This window comes from Gigantopelta aegis, chromosome 1 (assembly GCF_016097555.1).
Source record: "Gigantopelta aegis isolate Gae_Host chromosome 1, Gae_host_genome, whole genome shotgun sequence".
Taxonomy (NCBI): Eukaryota; Metazoa; Mollusca; class Gastropoda; order Neomphalida; family Peltospiridae; genus Gigantopelta; species Gigantopelta aegis.
This window is the reverse complement of record NC_054699.1, coordinates 33,575,857-33,597,304: the sequence shown is the minus strand read 5'-3', so window position 1 is coordinate 33,597,304 and position 21,448 is coordinate 33,575,857. Positions and strand designations below refer to the sequence as shown.

Sequence of the window (21,448 nt, the reverse complement as noted above, 5' to 3'; positions counted from 1 at the left end):
GTCCCGGCAAGGAACCGTATGCCGCGTTATCAATACTAGCCAATTGCAAATCCTACCTTATTAGTATTTCACAGAATCAAAGCTGTTACGTGCGCGTTTCAACGTTTCCATCAACATTTCGGCTTATATCATAGGTGTAAATATTACAACTCCTCCCTATCCTGCCGACGCCATATAACCGTATATAAAATGTGTTGAGTGCGTCGTTAAATAAAACATATCCTTCCTCAACTATCCTGAGTTTGTTACCATTGTAACATGTGTTCCACAAACAGATCCTTTTCCATCACTAACATTACATATTAAAGGGACTGTCCTGAGTTTGTTACCATTGTAACATGTGTTCCACAAACAGATCCTTTTCCATCACTAACATTACATATTAAAGGGACTGTCTTGAGTTTCCTGCATTGTAAGATGTTTCCGACTAATAAAATCTTTTAACGTCTAAAAATACGCATTGAATATATTTTCTTGTTTAGAATATCAGTGTCTGTATATTTAATATGTTTCTGGTCGTCTTAATATTTGTAAGAAGCCCAAACTGAATTTTGTCGTTAAATAGTTTCGTACGTACGGAATTTTTTTTTTTAGGAAATAAAATGAAATTTAACCTAGTACAAATACTAGAATGATCAGAAACACGTTTAATATACAGCCACTAATATTTTATGCACAACAAATATATTTGATATGTAATTACAATCGTTAAAAAGTATCTGTTAGTTGATAACATCTTAAAAATTGCAGTAAATTCGGGAATGTCCCTTTAATGTTTGTAGTAGCTCAAACCGGCGTTTACCTTCCAATAATTTCGTACGTCTACCGACCTCGGTGGTGTTGTCGTTAAGCTGTCGGACATACGGCTGGTAGGTACAGGGTTCGCAGCCGGGTATCGGCTCACACCCAGAGTGAGTTTTAACGACTCAGTGGGTAGGTGTAAGACCGCTATACCCCTTTCTCTCTCTAACCACTAACAACTAACACACTGTCCTAGACAGACAGCCCAGATAGCTGAGTTGTGTGCCCAGGACAGCGTGTTTGAAGCTTAATTGGATATAAGCACGAAAATAAGCTGAAATGAAATGAAAAGTGACTATTATGACCACAGATACAATATATATACAGACACTGGTATACTAAACAAGAAAATGTTTTTAATATGTAATTTTAATCAAATACTCAACAGATACTCAAACGGTTATGGTCGCTCTCTCAATCGTATGATAATCCTAATTTTGCGGAAACGTCTATCTCCGTTGTACATAGCATAAGGGACTGTTCAACCATGGCATAACGGCATAGACGAAGTATCATAAAGATTCGTTATAAACCACTATCGGAGACGGGAAAGGGACGTTTGTTAAACTATTTTTGAAAATATATTCCATTTATTGTTTTTCATAAATTAAATACAGGTCATCGCGGCCTATTTTTCGACTGCAAACAGCCACAGTTTAAAAGATGCTGAGGTGTCTTAGACGAAATTCCTTTACTTTCCCATCCATTAGCGGATGTTGCCTGTTTTCTTAACAATCCAGACACTGCCTCGGCTTGTATCATTAGGTGATAAATGGCGGGAATTACGGACTCACCGAACCGTGTTGATATTATCGGACCACACTGACGTTCAAGAATTCTACTCTTCCAAACCATACTGCACAAGCTTAACCCATTTACTAACACACTGTGCCCATTATACAAAATAACTCCTCATCAACCGTGCACACTTTGCCGAGTATAATGTACACGTAGTTTTAACATGCGCTAGATGAAGCGATATAGGAAAGTTGAATGTTTATAACAACACCACTAGAGCACACTGATGATTGTTAATAATTGGCTAATGTAAAACTTTTGATCACTATCACACGGAGTCTTCAGAGGAAACCACCGGTCAGGTCAGGTCAGAGGTTTTTACGTGCACATTCAGACCAAGCTGTTGTAGCGCACGCCGTTCATGGGCGCAGGTGTCGGCCTCGGGATCTTGTATGTGCATTGTCCCCACACAGGAGTGGCACGTAGCCTAGTGGTGAAGTCCTCGCTTGATTCGCAATCGGTCTGGGATCTGTGAACCTTGGTGGTGTCGTGGTTAAGCTATCGGACATAAGGATGGTAGGAATGAATGAATGAATGTTTAACGACACCCCAGCACAAAAATACACATCGGCTATTAGGTACAGGGTTCGCATCCCGGTACCGGCTCCAACCCAGAGCGAGTTTTAACGACTCAATGGGTAGGTGTAAGACCACTACATCCTCTTCTCTCCCATTAACAACTAACCCCCTGTCCTGGACAGACAGCCCAGATAGCTGAGGTGTGTGCCCAGGACAGTGTGCTTGAACCTTAATTGAATATAAGCACACAGATAAGTTGAAATGAAACGAAATAAATAAATGAATGTGGGCCCATCGGGCTATTTCTCGTTCTAGCCAGTATAAAACGACTGGTATATCAAAGGCGGGTGGTATGTGCTATCCTGTATGTAGGATGATGCATATAAAACATCCTTTGCTACTAATGGAAAAATGTAGCGGGTTTCCTCTCTAAGACTATATGTCAAAATGATTGACATCCAATAGCCGGTGTCGTTAAACAAATCAAACGTTTACAAACGTTTTTACCCACACACGACAGCACATACCACATCCTTTGATGTACCAACCATAGAGTACTTGTGGTGATGGGAAAAACCCAATGGGTCCGCCGATGAGGTTCGATCCTGGGACCCAAGCACCCCAGGATAACGCTGTACAGAGATAAATCCCACTTTTAAGCGATATAGGAATTCAACATATCTTCCGTGTTTTCTTCTATTTTGTAAACATATATTATATATCTGTAAAACTACAATCATACAATTTAGTCATGAAATTATCTAAATGGAACATTCTGTGAATCCACCAAACTCACACCCTACTTAAAGATATTTCAGTATGTTATAATGAATTTCCACACGTATGTGCGAGACATATTGACCAGAAAGGAATTTGCAGCCGAATCAAAAGTTTACAATAATATAAAAATTGGAGGCAAAAACGCTGTGATAAGGATATATTACAGATATCTGGATTTTAAACTGCATCTGAGCAATTATCATTTGATGACTTTCAACAACTATTTCGAATGGAAACATAATTTGTAGACTTGTGTGCTGTAATTACACTCATCAAATAAATAAAAGTGATAATTTGGTATACAAGTATTTAAAACTTAAAATATCCAAAAGCTCTAAGGTGTATTTTTAGATCAACTAGCTATATAGTTAAAATTCATATAAAATTCCCCCCTTCACCCTCCCCACCCTTTTCCTGTCCTGGACGGAGGAAGCGGCTGAGGCCGACACCTGCGCACAGGACAGGCGTGCGCTACAACAGCTTGCTCTGAATGTGCACGTTAAACTCTCTGACCTGACCTGACCTGACCTGACCTGATAAAACATGGAGCGGGACGTAGCCCAGCGGTACAATGCTCGCTCGATCCCCGTCGGTGGGTCCGTTGTGCTATTTCTCGTTCCAGCCAGTGCACCACGACTGGTATATCAAAGGCCGTGGTATCTACTGCCCTGTCTGTGGGATGGTGCATATAAAAGATCTCTTACTGCTAATCGAAAAAGAGTAGCCCATGAAGTGGCGACAGCGGGTATCCTCTCTCTATATCTGTGTGGTCCTTAACCATGTCTGACGCCATATTACCGAAAATAAAATGTTTTGAGTGCGTCGTTAAATAAAACATTTTCTTCTTTTCATATAAAACATATTTTTGAGTTTTAAACTCTTACCAATGATCTTCTCTTTTTTCCTTTGTTCCCCCTCCCACCAAAAAAAAAAAAAAAAAAAAAAAATCAAATAAAAACGGTTCTTCACAAACTACCATTAAATTGTATATATTAAAGCACATATTAATACAGAGGTGAGGGAAAATGCTGAAACAGGCCAAGTAGTGTATGCAGTTTCACTTGCACGAGAATGCAAAGACGCGTGCAGATGCTTCACCTTGGATTGTTCCACCAGCTGTCTTCGTACCTGTCTCAATCACGGAGAATTAACCTATGCAACTAGATGATAATTTGTAAAGAAACTTTTTTTTTATTTACACTGAGAACCCCCACCCACACACAAACCTCAACCCCCCAACCCCCCCCCAAAAAAAAAAAAAACAGATATAAAAGGGGGGGGGGGGGAGAGAATTATTTTGTATGATAGTTGGTATTGGCTTAAAACGTAATACTATGTTGTTGTATCACTACTAACTCCATTCATTATAGTTACATTAATAGAAGTTTATTTTGTATGATAGTTGGTATTGGCTTAAAACGTAATAATATGTTGTTATATCACTACTAGCTCCATTCATTATAGTTACATTAATAGAAGTTTATTTTGTATGATAGTTGGTATTGGCTTAAAACGTAATAATATGTTGTTATATCACTACTAACTCCATTCATTATAGTTACATTAATAGAAGTTTATTTTGTATGATAGTTGGTATTGGCTTAAAACGTAATAATATGTTGTTATATCACTACTAGCTCCATTCATTATAGTTACATTAATAGAAGTTTATTTTGTATGATAGTTGGTATTGGCTTAAAACGTAATAATATGTTATTATCTCACTACTAACTCCATTCATTATAGTTACATTAATAGAAGTTTATTTTGTTTGACGACGCCACTGGGGCACATTGATCAATTAATCATCGGTTATTGGATGTCAAACACTTGATAATTCTGACGCGTAGTCATCAGAGGAAACTCGCAACATTTTTATTGTTGTTGTTGCTGTTCATTAGCAGCAAGGGATCTTCTATAATGCACCATCCCACAGACAGGATAGCACATACCACAACCTTTGATATACCAGTCGTGGTGCACTGGCTGTAACGAGAAATAGCCCAATGGGCGAGAAAACAACTGGAGGAGCTGGCAGATCCAGAGAAATGAGATGGAATTCAAAGGAGACGAGGAAAGAAGTAGAGGGATTTACCCCCCCCCCCCTAAAAAAAAAGAGGAAAAAAAAAAGAGAAGGAAAATAAAGAAAAGAACAAACAAACCCAAAACAAACCACAACAAAAAACAATTAATTCATTTGACTGCTCATATACTATAACAAATACAAGTTTCCATGTATCCATTCTAAAAATGCAAGATGGCTGAAATACACAAAATGCATACGGTAGCAGTACACAGTTAATTCCCTTGTGAACCCGGGAAGTAAATTATTTATGGGGCGATCACACTGGCCCAAATGAGCTTCCGTTTGTTTTCCGTATACGAAAGTGGTGTAATTTTTTTAACTGACCGAATGTCCCTCCGAATGTGTTTTCCCCAATGTATCACCGAATGCTTTCCGTTTGTTTTCCGAATGTTTTCAGTATGGTTTCAGAATGCTTTCAGAATAGACCGAATACTTCCCGCATGTTGACTTCGAAAGGTTTGCTTTCCGAACGCTTTCCGTATGCTTTCCGAATGCTTTCAGAACACGGCGAATCGACCTAGAATGGACCGAACTCTTTCCGCATGCTTTCCCGCAAGGGTTCGGAAAGCGTTCGGAAAGGGTTCGTCATGTTCTATGTCCATTCGGGGTGTTCGGAAAGCATACGGAACATACTGTGCATTCTGGAAGTGTACGAGCAGTTCGGAAAATGTTCTGAAAGAATACTGGAAAGGTTCTGGCTATTCGTTATACATTCGGCGGCATAAATGAAAAACAAATCCGGAAAGGATACTGAAAACGTTCGGAAAGCATTCGTCATGTTCTATGTCCATTCGGGGTGTTCGGAAAGCATACGGAACCAGCACCTCCAAATTTTCATTCCGAATGCACCAAGAACTAGACGCATGCTTCCCGAACTTTTTCCGTACATGCCGTATGCTCCTAGAATGCTTCCTGAATACTTCCCGAATACACATGGACGCCACATTCGGATGGTCGATGAAAATTATTTTGAACATGCACAACAAATTTTTGGAGCTACCGAATGCCGTTCCGTATGCATCCGTACGGAGCCGAACAGCCAGTATGCTCCTAGAACACACCGAATGCTTCCCGAATATGATCCGTTCGCTTCCCGAACACCCAAATTCCTATTCGGAAAACAAACGGAATGGCATTCGGGCCAGTGTGATCGGGCCATAAGCTCAATGATAGCCAAGGAGTTATTTTTTTTAAAAGACAATTGATTGTCACCAGCAGTGCAATGGTTTAGCTGTAATGAGGCTTGGTATTCATACACTGGGTTTTCCTTGTGACAAAAATGGGGTGTGATAATTTTTGGGTAATTTTCAAACAAGCTGATTTTGTGAAAAGTTGAACAGTTAAACCTTTATTCAAATTAGGCTTTGTGTAAGGTTTGATGAGCAAAGTTTCCATAAATATATGTGTGATATCCACCAGCTCCCGTTTGGGTGTGGTTTGTATGGGTGTGAACATTGCCAAAAAATACACCCAAAAGCATGCAGTTGGGACACATTATGATGGAAGTAACACAAATATTTAACTAAAAATATTTAAAATAATTCCTCTTTATAATTATGACCCTTTTTGTTATTTCCTTGAGACTAAAAAATACCCGTGTCTGTCTTTATTTTTAAACCATAGGTGGGCATTAACGATGCTATGGGCTGGTATGCATAAATCTCTGCTGAAGATTCACAAATAACTGTGGTCTTCTACCTAAGTCAAAATTGAAAAAGACTGCTATTCGCGTTCAATACATTTCAAATCATTTGAATTCAATTCTAAATCTCGACATAGCGAACCGGACTTAAAGACGACTAAATATATTGATAGTGTGTGTAACGGCGAAAAGTGCATAGCCCTATAAATTAAATTGGTTTATTTTCAGCAGAAATAGTATATACCCAGGGACTGAAAAGGGAAGAAATAATAAATGAAAAAACAGTGACTAATTCACCGGTTCATCATACAGTACCGCTTAGAATCGAAATATACCGTTCGAACACAAGGAACATGAATCCAATTTCCGTCCGTTTTCGCAAAGGAAATAAAACAAATGGGGAGGAGGTAAATATCAATTGGTTCTTATTTCCCAACAGGGAAGAAGGTAATCGATGTATATATTTCCACATCATTTAACCGAATATCATGCAGTTAATTATCGCCATATGCACATCAGAGAATAGTAGGAGACGTTCTGCACATTGTAAATATGTCTACAGTCGTTAAATGTTACAGCACAGGAACATATCCCAGGTCTTCGGTTATTTTAGTTTTACTTTTTACCAGGAAACTCTTCACGGCCGTAACTGACAGGTTTGTCAACCTTTGTAATTTGGGAAATTCACCACTTGGGAAATTCTGTTGAAATTTTTTTGCCGACGCAAGAGGAATCATTATTGAAAGCTTAAAGCTATGACGATGTAGTCATCCACATGTCTGGCTGCCATCATCCAAAGGGCTGATGGGACGGTTGTTGGCGCCGTGCGAGTTTTTAGACGACAGTCCTGTAGAACCATTAGAACATCAAAATATGATATGCATCCTTGAATTTTGTAACACAAGAATTTAGTGGGATTAAGTAACTCGTCTACCACAAACTTATTAGGTGAATTAAAATAATAACAAAAATAATTAAAAAATAATAAAATAAAATAAAATACAATAATAATAAAGTCACAAGTGTGATGTAACATTCAGGATTAGTCTATTTCTAATTCCAGAAAGAAAATGGGTTAGGTCTAGGGATAGGGTCAAGAAAATTATACTTGTCAAAAGGTCAACTTTAAAACACCCAAGCATTTTGAGAGTAGGTCTACTGCTAAAGCAATACACGTCCCCTACCTGACCCAACAATTTTTCATATTTCCGAGGTTCAAGGGCCATAACTCTGTCAAAAATGGGTAAATTGCCATGAAAGTTAAACTTGATCTGTAACAGAACATAATAAAGCTATACACAACATTTCAGTTCATTATCTCAAAGCCTTCCGAAAAACATGTGGGACAGACGGATAGACAGACAGGACGGCGGATATGAAACCTATAGTCCCCTCCGGTTGGACCGGTAGGGGATAAATAAAATCTGGTAAATATTTTGGATATGGCGCCCATACCCGTTTTATCCTCTAGAAGAAACCTTGACAAGCGAAGGAGGAGTACATAATAGAAGCAGAGAGAGAGAGAGAGAGAGAGAGAGAGAGAGAGAGAGAGAGAGAGAGAGAGAGAGACAGAGTCGGAGATTTTTCTTGCGCATTTTGTAATCACCATACAACAAAAATTAGTATTGGAAGAGAAAAGACAGTTCATGTTAATAATGTACAGTAGGACATCCACGAGTACTCCAGGGTCAAACTCGACCCGGACCCGAGTACCGGACACTTACACTAGATGATAATGAGACTAAGGAATAAAGTAAACTACAGTAGCATTATGCATCTTAATTCCTGCACTGAACATGAATGCTAAATAATGTCATTGTATTGCATTCCACACGTTCAACTTTTGTTTTCCCTCCATGTCTCAAAGCCCTATAATGTAACTGGAAACAAACATATGGCAAAATGACGTTAAATATTTATATAATTAAATGAGAGTGGTCTTCCTTGAACGGGTACTGGAGTATTCGATGGGACCCTAATGTTCAGGTAGTCTATCATACCTTGAAGTACATATTTAACCAACCCCGGTGTAAAAGGAACGCTGGTCCGTAGGAACAGTAGTCGTATCGGACCTCCATAGCTTAGGAACCATAGTCCTACCCGGACTTTCATACCTGATTTATTTTTAAGTTGTTTTTATCCTAGGACTTGTATTCCTACCGGACTTAAATTCCTTCTACAGCAGTGACAGAAATACAAGTCCGGCAAATTAGATGTCCGTTTGTTATACTCTGCAATTTGCACGAGCTGCCAGAAAGACACGAGAAAAAAAGTGAGGTTTTGGCAGCCTTCCCTCGTAGTGTGATGGATAAGTATACGAGTCTCTTAAGATTATTGTGGGTTCAAATCTCTATGTTTAAGTTTGAGTATCAACTTAATTATTTTTTTACGTCATGGATTTGTGGATCAGATACGTGAGTGAACTTTTGTAATCGTTTTACATTTTTGTCAGCATATTGAAATAGGACGAATATCTTGCTATTTTCAAAGGTATATAATGCAACTACAGATATAAAGTAGACTATGTGTTCATGTGTTCAACACGTAGAAATATATATCTAAACAACAATATGTAGCCCAAAATTGTTTTATATATATATATATATATATATATATATATATATATATATGTGTGTGTGAGTGTGAAAACTGGTAACTCCAAACAACTTAACATTTGGCGAACAGCAAAAGATAATTTCTATATATACCAACATAATTTTTAATAATATGTTTTATAACTTTATATTTTGACGGTAAATCACAATCTGATTATTTGTGATTTTCTTAATCTTTGTCCGATCGGACTTCCATTCCTCGGAATCCATGTCTGTGGGACTTGTATTCCTAGGAATTTAAGTCTCTGGGACATGGATTCCGAGGAATGTAAGTCCGTGTGACTTTTATTCCTGGTACTCCTAGTCCACAGGACTTTCAATCCTGGTATTCCTAGTCCTCTGGAATTTATTTCCAATATTTTGCTTATTACATATATGATTCCTGAAAATCCCTGAAATAAAACTTTGAAAACTGTACTTAGTTCTAGTAGTTAGTACTAATAACTAGTACTATAATGGCCAGTTAGGCCCTACTACAATATAAAAATAACAGGAATAATAAGCATGAAAAATTACCTTTTACTGATGAACAATTAAAAATAGCATCAAAACACTTGAAATTAATTATCACTGCCTGCCTCATGGCAGTTTTGACCATCATAAGCATAGAATATGAGTTGAGGAAAGGGTCTCTGCATTGTTATACCTGGCCGTAAGGAACATCATAAGCGTTCGAGACTGGGTGGAGGTGGGGTCGGGGGAGGGGTGGAGGGGTCACTCCCCCAGTGCTGGGGTGTCAATGGACACTTTCGGGCAAAATGAGCTGGCCTGAAATCTTCACCATGTATTTCCATCATTCTACTCACAATATTAGTTGTAATCCATGTAAAAATGCAGACTGATTTGTTTGGAATCCTATTTAGCGTCTTGGTAGTAATGCGAATATAAATATACGCTGTGTTACAGATTCGGATATTTTCGTTTTATTAGGGCAATAAAAATCAGCCTGCCCCCCCCCACAGTGTAAAAGTTTATGAAAAGTTATCTTTGTAAAATATTATTGGTATGAGTTCCTGAGTCGGTGTAGTGGCCCACTGAGCTGTGATAAACCGTATGATAACCATAACATAATTTGTTATCGATGGTATGGTTGGTTGGGACTAAGATATCATAGAGCCCAGTCTGCTATGTCATATGTTAGACCAAATTAAAATGAAAATACAAAGCAGGTACATGTTCAGTAAATTATGCAGATCAGAAAGGTAGAAATTTGTTTTGAAGAGGGGGTTGTAGACCATGCCACGCCACCCCACCCCACACCCTACGTACACGCGCCTGCAACATTATACAAAAAGGCCAAACTTAAAAATTATTATGGGCAAGTTAAATCTGCGAGTACTATACATGCTTGAATTATTGAAATTAAACATTTATCGTTAAAAAGCAATGGATAAAGACCTCTGTTGATAAGGTCAACAAAATGTGTACATGTGTACTCTTTCAAAAATTAAAGCAAATATCAGGAATAAATAGAAAATATTTAAATAAGGAGAGGCGCCAGTTCCTAATGTTTCAATGGAAAGGAGACTGCTTTTCATTTACATTTATAATTTATATTGTATATGTACCACCGGACTTAAATTTTGATTGTCCAGGAATGTAAGTCCGACCCAGACTTAATATCCTGGCAGTCAGTCCATATTTAAGGAACGTAAGTCCTAGGACTTGCATTCCTAGGTATATTAGACCTAGGACCTGCATTCCTAGAGACTAACTCCGGCCAGACAACTATTCCTACGGACTTTCCGTTTACACCAGGATTAGCTTCAACAAACTGGAAGAAACCAAATGAGACACAGATCTATACAGAAACAATGAACACAGATATACAGATCGAGAGGAAAAATTCGGTATTAATTACTAGTCTGAAAACTCATGCAGGTCTGCTTACCAGATAGCGATGATGATTTCTTGCAAAAGCTTACATGGCTGTAACCCACAATCTAGTCCTTAAAGAGACATAACCCTATTTTTAAACACGAGGTATATTTTTCACCATAGCCCCTATTTTCCCCGTCTTGGACCCTTAGTTTGGTAATTTACAAACCTGTAACAATTTGGATACAACAGACACGTTGAAACCCTTGACTAAAACGCGACTCCATAACTTACTTTTCAACGCACGTGCGCTTTTAAAATATTAAAAATGCCTTTTGTGACACTAGAAATACCAGGATGCCATCACTTCGGTTGTATGTAATGGATATCTACATCTAAACAATAAATCTGTAATGTTTTATGTGATCACAGACGACTCTAATAGTGAAAATAGGTCTTAGTGTTTGAAAAACTTGTCCCTTAAAGGGACATTCATTTTGCTGCATTGTAAAATGTTTCCGATTAATAAAATACGTTTCTACGCGCATATTAAATATATTTCTTGTTTGGAATTTCAGTGTCTGTATATTCAATGGCTTCTGGTGTCTTAATAAAATTTTGAAATAATTTCGTACTGTACGAAAAAATTTTATTTTCGAAAAATACGAAATTTAATTAGTACAAATATTAGAACGATCAGCCAGAATTATTATGCGAAACACGTTTATACAGCCACTAATATATTATGCAGAAAAATATTATATGTAATTACAATCGTTTGTAAAAAGTCTCTGTCAGCAGCATATGTCCCTTTAAGTTTATGGACTCTACTAGAGGTCATATTTAGAATTAAACTTGCTGTATTTGGTCTTTGCTTTGTCACTTCTCGAGAGAAATCGGCTAATTCTTTTTGTCTTTACCAGACAGACAAGTCATGCCACCGATCTTTAGTGGTATATGGACACCATCTATCTATCAACCAGACAGAGCAGTCAGTTTTATGTCTGTATATATCTGCGTCTGTATGTCTGTACGTATGTGTACAGGTCATGTCATAGGGTTTAACGTGCACATTCATGGGCGCAGGTGTAAAAAGAAAAAAAGGAAATGTTTTATTTAATGACGCACTTAACAAACTGTATTTTCGGTTATATGGCGTCAGACATATGGTTAAGGACCACACAGATATTGAGAGGAAACCTGATGTCTCCCACTTCATGGGCTACTCTTTTTCGATTAGCAGCAAAGGATCTTTTATATGCACCATTACACATACAGGGTCGTACATAAAACGGCCTTTGATATACCAGTCGTGGTGCATTTGGAACGCCCAATGGGCCCACCGATGGGGATTGATCCCAGAGTGACTGTACATCGAGCGGTTTACCACTGGGCTACATCCCGCCCCTCGGCCCATGTCGGCTCGTCCGTCCATGATAGGAAAGGTTTATAAGGTAACAAACATTCTGAAAGTACTGCTAAAGCAATACATGTCCCTCGCCGGTCCCAATAAAATTTCTTATTTCCTAAGTTCAGGGGCCATAACTCTACCATAAATGGGTATATCGGAATTAAATTCAAAGTTGATCAGTAACAGTACATGATAAAGCTATGCACATAACTTCAGTCAGCTCAATATCTCGTGACATTCCAAAAAAAAAAAAAAAAAAAAAGTTAATTTCCTTATCTCCTAAGTTCAAGGGCCATGACTATATAAAAATGGGTTAAGTCAAACTTGATCTGTAACAGTACTTGATAAGTTATAGACAAAATTCCATATCAATATATTGAGGCATTGGTGGGGGGAAAATGGACAGACAGACAGAATATAGACCGAAGGACAGAGATGAAACCAATAGTTCCTTCCTATAGACACAAAAATACAAACATCACAGGTCTAAAATTATTAAATAAACTTTTAATAATAAAAATACATTAACACACATGATACAACATATATAAAAATTATAAAACTGTACACACATCAGATCACGTCCTAGCTATTGCCAACAGTAGACTAGACAGCCATCAATATTGTTACAGTACAAGTTTTACACAATCTTTCATTTCTCAAACATTATTAATATTAATTTACTTTTTTTTATTACATTGTTTAACAGTCTTTACTTGAATTGAAATATGTATAAGTATGGAATATAAATGTGCTACAAATCTAAAAATAAACTCTACATGTAGATCTTTGAAATCTCACATGCCCCCCCCCCCCACCTCCCAACCGAACAGTGTTACAGTCTGTTTTGTTTAACATCACCACTAGATCAAATTGATTTATTAATCATCGGCAATTGGATGTCAAACATTTATTAGTTTGACATATAGTCAAAGTGGAAACCTGCTACGTTTTTCCTTTAGCAGAAAGGGATATTTTATATGCACCATCTCTCACAGACGGGATAACATATACCATGGTTTTTGATATATGCCAATCATGATGCACTGGCTGGAACAAGAATTAGCCCAACAGGCTCATTGATGTGGATTGATCACAGACTGACTGCGCATCATGCGAGTGCTTCACCACTGGGCTGTGTGTACGTCCCATCCCAAGCTGTCAGTTTTCAACAGCATCCCAGGAAATGGGTCAGTTAAATGAGTGATTAATCAGACAGTGTTAGTCGGAAACATCTAACAAGAAAGAAAGAAAGAAATGTTTTATTTAACGACGCACTCAACACATTTTATTTTACGGTTATATGGCGTCAGACATATGGTTAAGGACCACACAGATTTTGAGGGGAAACCCACTGTCGCCACTACATGGGCTACTCTTTCCGATTTGCAGCAAGGGTGTCTTTTATTTGCGCTTCCCACAGGCAGGATAGCACAAACCATGGCCTTTGTTGAACCAGTTATGGATCACTGGTCGGTGCAAGTGGTTTACACCTACCCATTGAGCCTTGCGGAGCACTCACTCAGGGTTTGGAGTTGGTATCTGAATTAAAAATCCCATGCCTCGACTGGGATCCGAACCCAGTACCTACCAGCCTGTAGACCGATGGCCTAACCACGACGCCACTCATCTAACAATGACAACAAACTCTGGACCTTCTATTTAAACTAGGCGTGTTCCAATGATCGATTACAATCAATAAATTGGTTCTTCAATTTATTCTACTGACCCATTTCCTTTCTCTCCTTTGAATTACATCACATCTCTTCCCGATCTGGCACCTCCTCCTATCGTTCGACTTCGTTCACTGTCCACCTCCACCTTCCAGTCCTTGTCTCTCCAACTGCAACAGGTGCTTGCAGCTTGTCTCTTGTGGTCATCCATGACATACACCTGCTTTAGCTGTGGACTTAGTCTGACCACTTGGAGAGCATTCAGTAGTTACTTCTGGCATTAAGAGGCACATGCAACCACCTACTATACTCCCCTACTACCGGCGGTCATTTATTAGCAGCAGAGGACTAGGATGCCAGGTGGGTGTAGGAAAATACACAGAGGCTGCACCCGTAGAGGAAGCTGAGACAGGTACGTGTAGGTGATGGTGTGGACAGCTCAAAAGACAGACGCGGAGGAAACTGACTGACAGGGTCGAAACAGATTGAAATATTGGAAGATACTGGAAAGGTGTTCATATTAACTTAAGATATTGATAATGATAGTCAGAGTGTAATAGATGAAAATGATGAATGAAACTTTGAGCCAGCTTTAACGGGATTTGAACCACTGTCCAGCAGCTTATCCACTGGACCCCTGAGCTCACTTATATACATACATGTATATATAATAATAATAAAAATTGATCAGGCTGGCTCTACTAATTTCAGTGGTGGATCTAAGGGGTCCCCAGATCCTGGACCTCCACATTTTGCATCAGTTATATATGTATGTATGCATGTATGTATGTATATATGTATATATATATATATATATATATATATATATCTTCTTCTTTTTGTTCTATTCCATGTTACAGAATCAGAGGAATCCCGTATTCCCCCCCCCCCCCCCCCCCCCCCCCACTCCAAATGAATTTTCTGTATCCACCACTGAATGTGACATGCGATTAATATAAAAAATATATTAATGGTTGTGTGGGGAAATGTTAAATGTAAATATGTTGTTGTTGGGGTTTGTATTCATGTGTACATAAAGAAAGAAGATATTAAATAGGTATTAATGGTAAAATTAGCAATATTGTGGCTTTGGTCTAGTTGGTGCTTATAATTAAAATCCATCTTATGTTCACATAATTTTACCCGACAGTTTAATTGAAAGTTAATCGGTTGGTATAAACAAATTATATCCGATGATCGATAATGAATATCCAACCGATTCCCGAGATTTTACTTAATGATGGCACCAACTACAACGTAGGACCATGGCACTTTCTTTTTTACATTTAAAATATTTCTACGTACATACAGCAAAATAACCTTTCAGTCCTGTTAACTTGCTGCAAAAGTCACTTTAAAAAACAAACTGCCATAGACAGGGTTAAAATTACCATTGGTGGGCTATTTCACTCATGGCAACTTTTGACAAAATCTTAAGTTCAAGCCCTGCGATTCCCATTTACCCCCCCACCCGAGTATGAATTTACCCCCCACACCCAAACATGAATTTACACCCCACCTGAACATGAATTTACACCCCACCCGAGTATGAATTTACCCCCCACCCGAGTATGAATTTACCCCCCACCCGAGCATGAATCTATCCCCCCACCCGAGTATGTATTTACCCCCCTACCCGAGCATGAATATACCCCCCCACCCGAGTATGAATTTACCCCGTCCCCACTTCCCGGGTATGATGGACTGCCTACATGGGCAACCAGTGTGGTGGGTAGTAGTCTTCTCTGACCGTCAGGTTTCCTATCTTCGTGTTTGGTTGCGGATAACCTTTGTAGTAGATCACCTCGCCAGGCACCATGTAAGCCGCCCACCAGGAATACGACCCCGCGGATATCACCATGTGCTGACAGCTGCACAACACAGCAAAGTCCACGGCACCATCCTCAATGTGAGAATACACTATGTCAGGCCCTTGATCTAGATTGTCCTCCGCCCAAAACACATCGTTACTGGCTATGATAAACAAAACATCTTTGTACTTCCTCCTGAAGTAGTCCATAGCTTTGTAGAAATAAGGAACAGGAGCAACCGAATAGCCCTTCAGTTTCTGTCTCACGAAATCTCCTCGACGGACATGCAGTCCAACCAGTGCGGCGTTGGCTTTCTTTCTCTCTCGCCGGATGCCACTGATAAACTGAGCGGCAGCTTTCTGGATGCTGTCGTGAAAAACAAAATGGTCTTTGATCAGCTCATCGCGCACGTTACTGAAGTACTTCCAGGACTGGTAGTAACCTTCCAAGAAAGCATCAAACGGTTTTAGCTTTGAGACGGCCTTGAAGTAGGCTGCAGGTTTCTCCTCGTAGTATGTGTAGTACATTCTCAGCATATCTTTGTTCCCTCGACGCGCGGGAAGTTTAAAATGTTGCAGAAGGTCCAGATCTGGTGGAATTATTGGCGTCATGTTGTTCTGTTTGGCCACACCGACCAGAGTTCCATACTCAAACATGTGGTTTCCCATCCGGCCCCAATAAGTTATCATAACAAAATGTTGTGTGTGAGTTTTTGACTGTCTATCATTCACTAAGGAATAATCTTCTCGGGGAATGATCAACCCGGCTAAGTTTTTTCCGTAAAACGTATGATAAAACATTGTACGAGATGTGTAAATGAATATAAGTAAACATCCTACAAGAGAAACACTGATGACTTTCCGCTTGTTGCGACGTAGTCGGAACATTATGCTTGAGCTCTTTGGGTCACCCATTCATCCTATTTTAATGTAGATATTATTCATTCAGTCTGCAACTAAAAAGACAAAAGACATAAAATTAATTATTGGTATTTGCATAATATTAATAATATAATAAATTTTAAAGATCAGTATAATTTTAACATATAAATATATGGACACAGCTGAATCCTGTTGGCACGAACCCCGTCGGTGCTCGAGAAAGTGTTCGACCCATCAGGTAGTTCGGCCTAACCATTCGTTCAACAAAGTGTAAGTCGGGACTTCGTGTTCAGTTCAAGAGTTGTGGTGTATTCGACCAATCTGAGTTCTAAGTTGAAAACGTTTTTGGTAATATAATATATAGTATGTAGTTTTATTTAATTAAATATACTAAATATGATACAAAAGAAGGCAAAGTAATATTTACATATGCAGTATACATGTATTACAGATATGTTGTCCTGCATGGGCCCCATTCCATGAAGTGACCGTAGTGCTAAAATCACCGTAAGTACATATGGTAACTATGCACTTACGGTGATCCTAGGGCTAAGATCGCGTCATGGAACAATGACCCGATGCCTAATTTTAAACTCTGGCATGACAATAAATTATTATATGAAGTGACCGTAGCGCTAAAATCACCTTAAGTACATATGGTAACTATGCACTTACGGTGATCCTAGGGCTAAGATCACGTCATGGAACAGTGACCCGATGCCTAATTTTAAACTCTGGCATGACAATAAATTATTATAATGAAATACTACAAAAATCCCAAATGTCATGTCCTGGCTTACAAAAAATTAATTGTTTGAATAAAACCGTCATTAAAACATTTTGTAAATTGGCAATAAAAAAATATTTGCATGTGCTTAAGGGTGTCAACTTTAAGCTATAATAAAATCTTAGTGTAATAGATAATTTTGAAAAATCAACACCCATGGACCAAATACATATATTTTTTGTACATGTATTCATCTACCATGGAATGGCCCATAACAAAAATGGCAGCCTCCATTATGCTTTTATTTATGGAATTCATCCTTGTTTGCAATATTTAGCACAATTAAAATGGGTATGGTACCATATACCCAAATTCTTTTGGCAGATTTTCTTTTCTTAAGTTGACGTTTTGACAAAGTTAATGACTCTTGACATTGCTGTATCATGATTTTCTTAACCCTAACCCTAAACCTAACCCATTTTCTTTCTGGTGTTGCGTTCAGCACATATTCAATTCATAGTGCCATACCCAAAAATGTCTTTCTGGCAGAAACCCTGATATTATAGATTAGTTTGTTGTTTATAGGCTTGATGATGTAGGCATATATATTCATTGTAATATTCTAAAATTAAAAGCTACATGTACAATCAGTTCTAGACCACTGGGCGTTTACAAGGAAATATGAATTACATGCACACTACATACGCATGCATATGTATGCCACGGCTTCTACAATGTATACAAACAGGGATCTTTTATATGCACCATCCCACAAACAAGATAGCAAATACCACACCTTTGATATACCAGTTGTGGTGCAATGGCTGGAATGAGAAATAACCCAATGGGCCCACCGACTGGGATCGATTCCAGACAGACCGTGAATCAAGCGAGTGCTTTACCACTAGGCTACATTTCACCTCCATTTTATGTTATAAATGTTTGCAGTTTGACATTAGACTTTTAAGAATAAAATTGCATTGAAACATGTAGGTATATATTAAAATCAGGGTTTGACGTAAGATGCAAACGGTTGTTCAGGTTATGTGTCAGCTACAGTGATTGAAAATACATAAAACAGACATCTCTGTCCTTAAGTCCAGGGGTCTAATTCACTAAACTCTCGCAACTTTGCGATCTCGCAATGCAATGCTAAAAGACTTGCAAAGAGGATGCCTTGTTGCCTAGCAGAGAGACCTTTGTGAATCAGGCCCCAGAGCCCTAAAGTAACCCGGAGACAAAAACAGAATCCCTATGTTAATGCCGAGGTGTATATTGTTCATATTGGCACAAAGATACACCTCAACATGATGTATTTAAATATGTTAAAAAATTAAATGTAGGAAAAATATTTTTTAGGAAAAATTACATAATTCATGTTCGGACCGTACATAACAAAATCGGTATTCACCGTCCAAAGAAGGAAACGTCAATTAAGTGATTAAATATGTCATATACAAAGATGGGATTTGGCATGAGGATACCTATCAGTATGATGTACATTTAAATATGTAAAAAAAAAAAATGTATCGTACTGTCATATAATTTTGACATGTTTTTTGAGGTATGCAGTCAAAACGACCCCATGATGAAACGGCCCTGAATATGTAGGTCAAAATGGCCAAAGAAAAAAGTCAAAACGGCCAAATTAAATGGTCAAAACGGCCAAAGAAAAAGTCAAAACGGCCAAAAGAAATGGTCAGAATGGCCAATAGGTACTATCATGTTAAATTAATTCCCATTAGTAACAATTAGTAATCAATATAGCCTATATAAACATATATATAAAAACAACGGAATCACTGGTAACAATTTATTAGCCTACACAACGCAATATACTATTGTAATTAAGACAATTAACATTTTATTTAACAACACTGAATTCAATCACAGAAAGGGGTGGAGGGTTAGTGGACCATCTAGGTTTTCCAGGTGAGTGCGTATCGTCTGAACGAGTTCCTAGTGGCGCTGCTCACCCGGGGGCCACAACGGGCCTGTCCCCCAATTTACTAATATAATTAAGACCACCGATTGACCTTGTATTTGAAAAGAATTATAACAATTGAACGTTATATTTTTGACGTTCATGCGATAATAAACATCAAAACCGTTTTAGCCTACACATTTATGTATGAACGGCAGTGTGTAAAACTGTTTTGGTGTTTATCATCGCATGAACGTCAGAAATATAACATTCAATTCTTAAATAATAATGAAAATAATATATACACACAACAGCTCATTATAAGTTCATTATAAGCTCAATGGGATTTGAGGTAGGGTTGGGGTTTGCTTGGTGCAATCTCTTGTATAATGGCTCGGGAGATGTGTTTGGAATGGTTATAATAATAACTATTCATGTTTCTCCAAAACTTACCTGTACTTAAAATCTACATATTAACACAGATGTACTAGTACACTAACCACATATGTAGATTTTAAACTCTTTGTTTATCCAACCATAAATAAGACACAGATAATATCTGTGTAGTGAGACCGTACTATAAAAACTGTCTTTGCACAGTTATCTTTCTTGACATTTGTGTAGATGAAATAAATTTTTAAAGTATTATAACTAAGGCCGTTTTGACTTTTGTTAACGGCCGTTTTGACTTTTTCACTTTGGACGTTTTGACTTTTTTAGGGCCGTTTTGACCAATTATTGTTAAGGCCGGTTAGTACTGGGGCTGTTATGACTACGATCCTGTTTTTGATACTTAATTTGTAACTGCATGTATCGCGAGATTGTGCAAGATATTATGTCACTATCAGCTAAACATAAACAACAAAGTGTCTTTTTTCTCTCATAACAAGGACAGAAATAGACAGCCAATGAAACTATCGAAAATGTATGACATTTGTCAAAATATAGCGGAAACAAGTGAATGACTTAACATCTAGTTATTTTGGAGGAAATCTTTATGTTCATGAGAGATTATCACTGTTTTTCACAATCAACTAATGTGACTTTGAGAGAGGTAAAGCATTATTGTATGTACAAAGTATTGTTTTTATTATATTTTAATTTTTTGCTTATCGTATCAAAAAACATATGACGGCAGAATAAGAGAAATATTTTGTAGAAAAAATTACCAAATTATTTTTTAGAGTTTTGACTAATAATATATATAAAAAAAAATTTAACCCATGGAAAAAAAAAAAAAACGGGCTTCAAAAGCTTAGGTCCTCTTGACATTAAAGGGACATTCCCAAGTTTGCTGCAATTTTTAAGATGTTATTGACTAACAGAGACTTTTTAAAGTCGCACACCCTAGTTTCAGCCCGCGAAAATTAATTATAATTTTGGTTAATCTACAAAACTGAAACACACTTAGATCACGTTTTTATACAATAGAGTGAAAAAGCAGGTTTTATATCGAAAAATACCATGGGAATCCCCGTGAGTCAATTTACTTGAAATAATTTTGAAAGTTAGTATTCTGATGTCACCGGTAGATGTCGCTCAAAGCACAGAAATGCCCATGTCATGATAAATTTCCCAGTGTGCACACAGACTTGGGGTGCGTTCCTTTCGCCTCTCCTGGGCATGTACCAACTGTCTGTCCTGGACAGCGAAAGAAAATTCCTTTCGCTGTCCAGGACAGAACAGTTGGAACATAGTTTGGAACAGGAACTTACTTTACCAACATGGATGCATCTGTTGAGGAAGTGGCTGCTGCAACAATCATGATACTTGAATCGGAATAAGACGACGATATTAGTCCGTCACTGACCATGTTGACTATACTACAGTGTTTGAAATAATAAATTTTATATATAAACCGCAATAGCCTACATTTGCTATTCGGCACCGGGTACTAGTGGCTAACCTATTAATTGTTATTAGCAATTAGATGCACCGTTTATTATTGTTGGTACTAGTAGT

General features: G+C 38.0%; 1 protein-coding gene across 1 annotated transcript in view; it reads right to left on the bottom strand.

The window, feature by feature from the left end:
- Positions 1 to 15,825: 15,825 nt before the first annotated feature.
- The window catches only part of LOC121367798 (galactoside alpha-(1,2)-fucosyltransferase 2-like), a 14,192-nt gene continuing 8,569 nt past the window's right edge, over positions 15,826 to 21,448 (bottom strand). Inside the window, exon 2 of the mRNA XM_041492175.1 lies at positions 15,826 to 16,909. Within this exon, the coding sequence (XP_041348109.1) occupies positions 15,852 to 16,868 (1,017 nt within the window). The 5' untranslated portion in view covers positions 16,869 to 16,909 and the 3' untranslated portion in view covers positions 15,826 to 15,851. The remainder of the gene's footprint in view (positions 16,910 to 21,448) is intronic.